We start from the raw sequence: 9487 nt of genomic DNA on the forward strand, positions 1-9487 counted from the left end.
TAAATACATTATTACATACATTAGCAACAAAATCTGACAGATACTAATTGAACACAGAAAACAATCTACGAATGGTTTTAATAATCCTTACAAGACCCTGTATGGTTAAAAATAATGCTCTGAAACAACATGTACGTGTAGGTGATGCAACATTTGTATCAGTCATAACCTTGCATACTCATCCTAAATAAACTTTGCACCACACATATGACATCATAGATTGGAGCCTAAGAGAAAAGTGATCCTCGTTGCTGATAGGGTTAACGGAAAAAAGGGTTGGGATTTCATTAATAAAGGCATGAAAGACATGTCAGTAGAGCAGTGAACAGCCTGGGTGTGAGGCAAAAATACAGCACTAGAAGACCAGAAGACAATAAGGTAAGATGATGTCTCTTCACATTAACATATATAATACAACATACGTTATCTGATATCTGATAGCTGGTCAACGTACGAGCAGTTTTGAACAAATATCTTGACAGTACGTCTATGTTTTAAAGTCCTCTTTGTTTATTATTAAGGCAATTTTAAACCTGTGTTTTATTGCTTTTATTGCAGTGAAACATAAAAGCAGATGTATGGTAAAACTAACTGTAATGCTCCAAATGTTTGCTGATTTTCTAAGACTAAAACACTCAAAAATTGCATTTCTGCAAACTGTGTCCATTATCGCCTCACTGCGATACATTTTGTGAATGACCAATGTGAATAGCCTGGAACTTAGTGCGTGCTTCACAATAGTTAGTTAAAAATTCTGTCTGCGGACCCCTTTCTGCAATACTACTGTTATCAAAAACCTTGGCTGTTGTAGGAAAACACTAGCGTCGCCAAGGTAACCAGGAGTCACGTTAGTGACTCAGAGAGCACCACACCTTGTCTGAAGCAGAGAGGGAGACACTTTGTGAGCGGATTATACCTCATATTACACACCCTTCCTGAGAGACTATTCATGCTGATATCAGCACTTAAGTATAGCCTGTGTCATTTTTCACTAAGTGGTCATGCACGGATTGAGAAACGCAGAAAAATCTGCGGTACACGTACTGGCTTACGCACTGTTACACAATTGGTGTTTTTTTTAATGAGCGTGAAAACTCTGGAGGTGTGTATTGCCTCATTCAAGCGAATCTCCATATGTGTAGTCACGTGAAGGTTTTACAGCAATCAGTGAGTTACAGTCAACAGTCGTGAACTTTAGAAAAAGTTCTGAAGAATATTTGTGATCACAATTTCACAGCTGCCACAGTGCAAAGGTCGAAGAAGCCTTTTACCTGTTACTTCCGCAAAAAGTACAATTGTGTGGCTGTTATTCTTGTGAAGATATGTTAACTGACGTCTCTCCCTTGTACTTATGTTTGTGCTGACCGCAGAAAACTGTGAGCTCTCCTAACATGATGCCTGCAGTTAAAGGCCTTTCTCACCCGATTCCCAATCATGTTCTGAGAGTGGGTCAGACTGTTCGCCTGGAAACAGCACAGGAAACAGTCACGACACATCCCAGTCTCAAAAAGTCCAGCGCCGACCTCGATGACGACGAGCTCGACATTTCAATTGATAATCTCAACCAGCTCATCCTGGAACTAGATCCCACATTTGAGCCCATTCAGCCTAAGAGTCCCTCGTGCATCAGCTCTCCTTCAGGTACAGTAAAACTGTAAAGCCACTTTGCATCAAAGCTCTTTTTAGTTTGCACTCAGACTTTGAATTTCTCTTTTCAAACTTAAAAATATGTACAAGGTCAATAAAGTGCAATAGACGCCAGGTTGCAACTTGCAGAGGTGTGACAGAGAGCACAGTAAAACCATAGCAACTCCCATAAAACAGTACACATAGCCTGGGGCTTTGGAAACGTACCTATCCTTTTTCAGATAGTTTTATTTATTTCTTTTTCTTTTTTCAAACATGGGGTAATTGCACCACACGGGCTGTTCTGGGACTAAAGCCCAGACTAGTACAACGCCCTGCACATGAAATAGAGAAGACACGTGTGGGGTGGTACAGCAGTGTGTTCACTCTGACCTGCTCTGATCCAAAAGTGTGCATAAAAGTCAACAAAGCACAGAAAAGGATTTCCTGTTGTTTTTCTTTTTCTTAAAAAAAAAAGGTTGGTGTTTTGTGAAACTGAGCTCTGTGTGTTTTAGAGGAAAACAACTTTTACCGAACACTGGTGAGATATCAGAGGACATCTTTCCTACTGTTAAAAAATACTGTATTTCCCATATGATAATAATCACCACAGTATGGACCTCAAGTCTGACAGATTTTTCTATCGTACAGTATAAAGACATAAGTCCTTATTATGTAACTTTGAAGAAAGCACCCGCTTCAGTGTTTTCCTGACAGCATAAACACATTCTGTGTCCATCAAGACACAGGAGCAGGCAGATTTTCTGCCCAAGAACAAGCTGTGACTGGTCTAGATGACTAACTGGAATAGCAGTAATTCACAATTTAAACCATTCATTGAAAAGCACGGCATGAACTTTTTTTTTGTGCAACTACTTGCACAAAACAATGAATATCTTTATTATGTGTGTTTACATAGGGAGAGCAAGCCTGCTGACAGAAAACCCGAAGCACGAGGTCAAATATGTTATGAGCTATAACAATATACGAATCGTGCAAAGTGAGAATGTGCAACAGTTTGACACCTTATGTGACATTTCCTACAACACGCGGCTTCTGTGTTTTGCTAACACTAAGACTTGATCCTCAGATGACTATTCCCCAGAAGAAGACGTGTCCCACTGCGTGTTGATACCCAGAGGATGTTCCACCCGAAGCCTGCCCACTTTGGTCCCGTCCCCCAGTATACCCATCCCCGCACACGGCAGTCTCAGCTGCAGTCCCCATGGCACGCTGGTTTTCTCCTGCTCTCCCACGTCCTCCCTGCCTCCGCTGCCCTTCGGGAGTGCGCACCGAAGAAACCCAGTAACAAAGCACGACGCAGCTTTTTCCCAAGGATCCCTGCGCTTGTCCCATTCCAACAGAAATAGTGCCGCCTCGCTCCTCTCTACCTCATCGTGCTCAGACACCAGTTACATCCTCGGCAGGTAAAACAAACAGCTCTGCATCTATAATGTGCATCTTCAAAACAGCACAGAGGCCACGTACTAGATTTTTTTCCCCCTTTCCTATTCAGTTAAAGCTAATATTTACTGATACAAACAAAAAGCGATACTAAGAATACAGGGTATTGATATTTAAATGTGCAACCTTTTCTATTTCTCTGTAGCACCCTGTCCTTGGCCAGTGAAGATGCTGACTCTCCAGAGTCCATACTTACTGGCATATCCAGCTCCTTCGATGGGTGCAGAACAAGGCCATTTAATAACAGGCATGGCCCAGACAAACCTTCTCTGACAAAGCGAGGTCATATGCAGGAGGTTCACGGCAAAGGAGCACAGAGCAGTCCTGCCTCACTCTCTGGGTCTTTGACAGATATTCCTGTACTGCTGATCAATGGTGAACCACAGCCAGATCTGGACCTACATTCCCCTGAGCCAGACACTGACTTGATGCAGACCATCTCTGTGTCCTCCTCCAAACCATCTCCTCACAGTGAGTCCCGGGCGTAAGTAAGTAGTCTAGTATTCCAGCGTCAAGCACATTTTGAACACGTGTCCTCTGTTTATGGTTAATCAGGATTCCAGGCCCATTTCAATGGCAGTCAGCCCTCAATGAAATTCGTCATGGACACCTCAAAGTTTTGGTTCCGTCCACATATCAACAGAGCACAAGGTGAAAATCTCAAAACAAGTCTGGTGAAACAAAGTTTTCTGGGGGGGGGGGGGGGAGTTACAAGTTCGCACACAGTTGATTAACAAAAATGTTCTGACATCTCATTTATTTTAGCTGAAGCCCTGGTTAAGGACAAGGAACCAGGGACATTTGTGGTGAGAGACAGCACCACCTACAAAGGCAGTTTCGGCCTGGCGATGAAGGTGGACCAATCGCCAACCAGCCTCACCGCCACAGCTTACCCAGGTTAACTTTTACTAATCAGCGCAGCTTCGCGATAATACGTTGAATTACAGTAACTGCTATTCTGAAATGCCAAAGCAGTTGTCATCACACGAAAAAGAAGGTTTACTACCATATTCAAAAACACAGTGTAGGACACGGCTGTTGTCGTCATCCGTCTGTACCACAGACGTGAAAAGCACAGAGACTTACTTAAGCAATTACGCTGATGTGAATGGGCCTGTCTGACAAACATCCCACTATCTGTGGTGAGGCAGGAGACAGCGCTGATGTTTTTTCCACCCACAGCAAACCCTGTGTAAACAAAAGAAACCAGCTGTTTATGGAACTTTAAGCAGTCAAAGAAGAGAAAAAGGTCCTCACTCACAAAACAAGTTGGAGATGTACGTCATTGGCAGATTCGTGTTTGTCTGTGTTTTTCTACTTTTATAAGAATGCAGGATATAGAAGACATGTGGGGGAGAGGTCCTCATGACACTATTATGAAAGACAGATCCATAGTCATTCCTGAAGAGGAGACTAAGTGATTTTATCGCAGATACTTTATGAAGACACTTATATACTGTCTTTGTGTACAGTCTGTGCATCATGTACAGTAACATACAGAACTCAATGAATTGAATAAAAATGTGCCAGATGTCCAAAGGTAAAGTTGTTGAGATGGTGGGATTCATTGTAAACATTTGGCAGCAAGGACGGTTTATCCTGCATCGCGACTAGTTACAGTTACAATTTTATAGGACTTTTCTCTTATGCAAATTCACTCTTCAATCTAAACTCAGTAAAATACAGTAATAACCGAACCATCATGGGTTTTATAAATCTATTGCTATTTTCTTATTCATCTTGTCACCTATATCTACCAATATATTTGACATTTGTCCTCTGATAATAACAGGGGAGAGCAGTTCAGATCTTGTCAGACACTTCCTCATTGAATCATCAGCTAAGGGTGTACGCATCAAAGGCTCATCACACGAACCATACTTTGGTAAGTAACCGCAAATGTCAACAATATCCACAATGTTGCACATCTACAAGTAATCTATTTTCCTTTAAGTTCATCAGTGCAAATGCACGTCCTGGCTGATTGTCTGCCACCCCAGGACTGAGTCAGCCGTGTCGGTCCTCAGGGCAGACAAAAAAAAAAAAAAAAAAAGCCTGTGGGTGTGAAGCACGAGAAGCAGGCGAGCACCAGCTTCCAAAGAAGTCTGCCCTTAATTTCATTACTGAGATAAAGAGCAGTGAAAATGAAATGTGGAACTCAATCTGAATCTGAAAAAAAAAAAAAAAAAATCCCCACATGAGAAAAAAAAATATATATATACTGCCGCCTAAAATGATCTATCCCACGAGAAAAATCCCCAGACTTTTAAAAACTCTGAACTGATCCAGCACTGAATGTTAGACTAAATGGATAAAATGAACAAACCACGATGACATATCATAAAAGCCATACTTTAAAAACTTCAACAAGTTCAGATTGATTTCTTTCTTTTACAAATGCTATGATTTTGTGTTACCATTGCAGGTAGCCTCTCCGCCCTGGTCTACCAGCACATTATTTCTGCTTATGCTTTACCCTGCAAATTACTGCTCCGCTCTCAGGGTAAGTATTTCCCTATACTGACGTAGTTTTTTTGTGTGTTTTTGGTAGAAAAACCTAAAACACCATCTCTCGTCCTTTACAGATCTGCCCACAATAGAAGAGAGGTCAAATGATAAACCAGGATCAGAGGACAAGAGTAGAACAGGTGAGACAACGTGCCACAGACGTTCGCTTTTACAACCGTGTATTATACCAGGCTTCGAAGTACTTTTACTTTCACTTACCTCAGTAATGCTGGTAAAGTGCCTCCTGCCTAGAAAAAAAAAAAGAGGGAACAGCGTGAGCATAATTAGCAAAGATCATAAATAAATGAAGACAGCACGTTTAAGCAACACAAAAACTAAATAAATTGAGTTTCTATTTTTATTTATTTTTTTACTTTTCTATTTTTACAACAAAGCAAAAGTAATACATAACTATTGGGAAAGTGCATGTAAGTAAGAAAATGACTTTAAATTACATTGAACTTCATCTCTTGTATTCTTCACAGCCATGCAGGAAATGCTAACAGTAGCATTAGCTAATTAGCTAAAAGAGCCAGATGCTTCCATTCCAGTTTCAAGTCCTGAACCAGGGCATTTTTGCATAATAGTAAAATAAATGTCCTTACCTGAAGCCAGGCCAGGTCTGGTATTAGCTTTCTTGCTATCTTCTGCGCTGGTCAAACAACAAAGTGGCCTTTCTCCAAGCAAACATTATATTTTATTGGCTGGAAAAGCTCCACAGGTGTAACAATAATCTTGATACATAAGTCTGTATGTTTTCCTGTTATGTACGATGTGGCTTAACCAGGCATCCAGTCCTTCACTTACTTTTTACAGCGTTTAACATCTAATACATAGTTTATTACTTTGAGTAATAGCTAAAGTATATAACTGACAATGATGAAAAAAGTATTAGCCAACAGGTCAAAAGTACACAAGCTCAGTACTTAAGTTAAGTGCATATCGCGTACTTACTTGATAAGATGTAAGCTATGTATTCTATTCTAAAGTTGTATATTCTGTGAGTAAAGATGTTAAAGCTGAAGGATACGTTGCTATAAAAAGAAATAGAAATAGTAAAAAAAAAAAAACTATTAAAAAAATTATGTTAAATGGCATTCGATAAATAAAGTTAAAAGAACAAAAAACAACTGCTGGTAAACGTGAAACTAACTTTATGTCCTGCTGGATGTATAATCCATAACAAAACATCACCGTTTACAGTATTAGTTGGTTATTTTTTCATTACCATTAACATCCGCAAAAATCTACTAAAGCTGTCAGCTGTAACTAGTAACTATCTCCCTAATGCAGTATATTGTAGTGGAGTAACATAAAATGAAAATACTCCAAAGTACAAATACATCAAAAGTGACCTTAAGTACAATAAGTGAGTAAATGTACGTAGTTACTTACCACTTCTAAAGTAGCAGTAGTTCATGGTAAAAACAATACATCCTGCATTCAAAGTTGTACTTAGGTAAAAGCAACAAGACCCCTGTCTAATTATTTTGTTACCATATAATCCAAATGTTGTTATTTATCTTTATATTGTAGCTGCTTGACGTGACTTATTACTTTTTTAATATTACGCAGAAGGTAATTAATAAGGTGGTATATTCTGTGAGGACAGATGTTAAAGCTAAACGACATAGTGCCATAAAATAGAAAATGTTAAAAAAACATAGAGAGGAAGTAAAGTACTTCAAAGAAAGTACTTGAAGAAAGGTTTTTGTTAATTTTCACCACAGACCAACAAAGATATAGGGAATATTTTTCAAGTCGCTAAAAGTACAGAACAGTGTATTTACAGACTTTACTCTAAACACTAAATAGACATGTATGTTGGATCTACAGCCACTTCAGAAAGATTTCACACAGTATCAGCTTTTGCACCTTTTACTGTGTTTTAGATTTTCTATCCACTTCTACACTCGTCTCAATAAAAATCAAAGCCAACAGGATGCACCTGACCACAATTTGAAACCACAGCAAAGCATCTCAATACTTTTGTGAAGCAGAAATATCAATTTTTGATTTTTCAATAAATAAATAAAATAATTAAATGTAAAAATACACACACACACACACACACGGTGTCATGCTCATGTCGTGCTCATGTGTGAACATTCAAGCTTTCTTATCAAACTATCACAATCTGTGTCTTTTTTTTACAGCTTGCAATTTCCTCTACTTGAATGCTGTCCCCACTGAGATGCTGACGGGCCCTTGTGCAGTGCAGAAGGGGGTGTCTTCCACACTACATATGGCCCCAGGCTCTTTTACACCAACTACAGTTAACCTGAAGGTGTCTTCGAAAGGTGTAACACTGACGGATATCAACAGGAAGTATGAAATGATTCTGTGACTTGAGATTTTACTTGTAACGTTTAGTGAAGACTAAGCATTTCTAACCATATAATGATCTCTTCACAGGCTTTTCTTCAGGCGCCATTACCCTTCTCACCTGTTTAGCTACTGTGGTGAAGACCCCGACAATCGACTGTGAGTGTAGGCTCAAACAAACCATTTAATTTGGAAAATCAGTGCATTTGTGTTGGTAACGGTATTGTACGATGTTCAATGTGGTAACAGAAACAGTATTGAATCACCTCATTAGGACTGTGTTGGATAAGGGTTTTTGGATCATGTGTCAAAATAATGGTGAACCAACAAGCCAGGACGGTGAACCAGCACGCACACTTTCAAGACTCTTGAACGGCTAAACTTAATGGAGTCATCAAGTTTGTTATATCACCTAGAGCTATGCTGTTTGTGCTATGACTAAAGGTCTGAGATGGAAAACATCTAGTGGTTTATGTAGATTATGAGAGGAGCTCTTACCTTACCTTACCTTGTTTTTGTGTCTCACAGGTGGGTGAAAGGTTCCAGTTTTGGTGCAAGGTATTGTTATGACTATTTTGAATTGCTCACGTCACGTTGATGTTCTGTTTGACAACTGTGAATTGGATACGCAAAGATCCATAGTGAATTTTCACTTGCATTTTCATTATTTTTTAAAAAAAATCCTCCTGTAACCTTTTTTTTGGGCGCGGAGTCGAATCAAATCTAACCAAATCTATCGTCCCTTTGTCCATAAAGGATGTTTGGCTTTGTGGCGAAAGGCCGAGAGGCCGGTACGGAGAACGTATGCCACGTCTTTGCAGAATACGACCCCTTGCAGCCTTGCAAAAAAGTCGTTGAGGCCATCCAGGTTGCCATAGCGAAGACGTAGACACACAAAGAGCAACAACAACATGGGGCTCTACAGCCACTCTTATACTGTCTGTCTAAGTATACTGTACTTTCCTGCCCATTGTGGTGGCCACTGTGGACTAGGCAGACTCGTAACACGATCACATGTTATGACTGAACAGCTGTCAACAGGAAGATGCCAGACAAGGAGCCAACATGATACATATGGTTTCTACTACTGTTACAATAACATCTAACCAGTACTACACATTAATAATCTTGCTTCATATAGAAAACAGATTTAATTTGAAGATGTTGTCATATCAAGTTTTACAATCCAGCGGGGGACTGCGGCTTGTCCTAATTCTTAATCCAATTCTCAATCAAACTGGAATCTGCGCTCGCTGATGCTGTGGATTATATTCAGGGGGAATTCGAAGACAAGAAACTGAAATATGATGTCCTTTTATTTCAAAGCACTGCAGATACCACAGTTGTAAAGTTCAGAACATATTTATTTTAGTGCAGTGTAAACATTTTATCCTCTGTATATTTTTGGTATTCTCTTTTTCCGTAGTGTCACACACGAAAATAAACGTGCAAAACTGGTGAATGTGTGCCTGCTTACAAATGTTCGTGACTGAGCTGCACAAGCCGAATGTGTGAAAGTGGTGCAGAATACTATGGCCTATCGTTCACCATCAAAGCCTTTGTC

The 9487-nt window shown here is 39.8% G+C and overlaps 1 protein-coding gene across 2 annotated transcripts; it reads left to right on the top strand.

Moving 5' to 3' along the window:
• Positions 1 to 280: 280 nt before the first annotated feature.
• On the top strand, positions 281 to 9377 carry LOC137123974 (tensin-4-like). Of its 2 annotated transcripts, XM_067498487.1 has the most exons (14): positions 281 to 378; positions 1371 to 1641; positions 2546 to 2626; positions 2717 to 3053; positions 3236 to 3561; positions 3646 to 3741; positions 3856 to 3987; positions 4883 to 4975; positions 5516 to 5593; positions 5676 to 5738; positions 7755 to 7926; positions 8014 to 8082; positions 8452 to 8481; positions 8680 to 9377. In XM_067498487.1, the coding sequence occupies exons 2-14, from the start codon at positions 1392 to 1394 to the stop codon at positions 8810 to 8812; spliced, it is 1860 nt and encodes a 619-aa protein (XP_067354588.1). In that variant the 5' UTR covers positions 281 to 378; positions 1371 to 1391; the 3' UTR covers positions 8813 to 9377. The 2 variants fall into 2 exon arrangements, with proteins under 2 accessions (XP_067354588.1, XP_067354589.1); XM_067498488.1 differs by lacking the exon at positions 2546 to 2626.
• Positions 9378 to 9487: the final 110 nt, after the last annotated feature.

This window comes from Channa argus, chromosome 3 (genome assembly GCF_033026475.1).
Source record: "Channa argus isolate prfri chromosome 3, Channa argus male v1.0, whole genome shotgun sequence".
In the NCBI taxonomy this organism is placed as follows: Eukaryota; Metazoa; Chordata; class Actinopteri; order Anabantiformes; family Channidae; genus Channa; species Channa argus.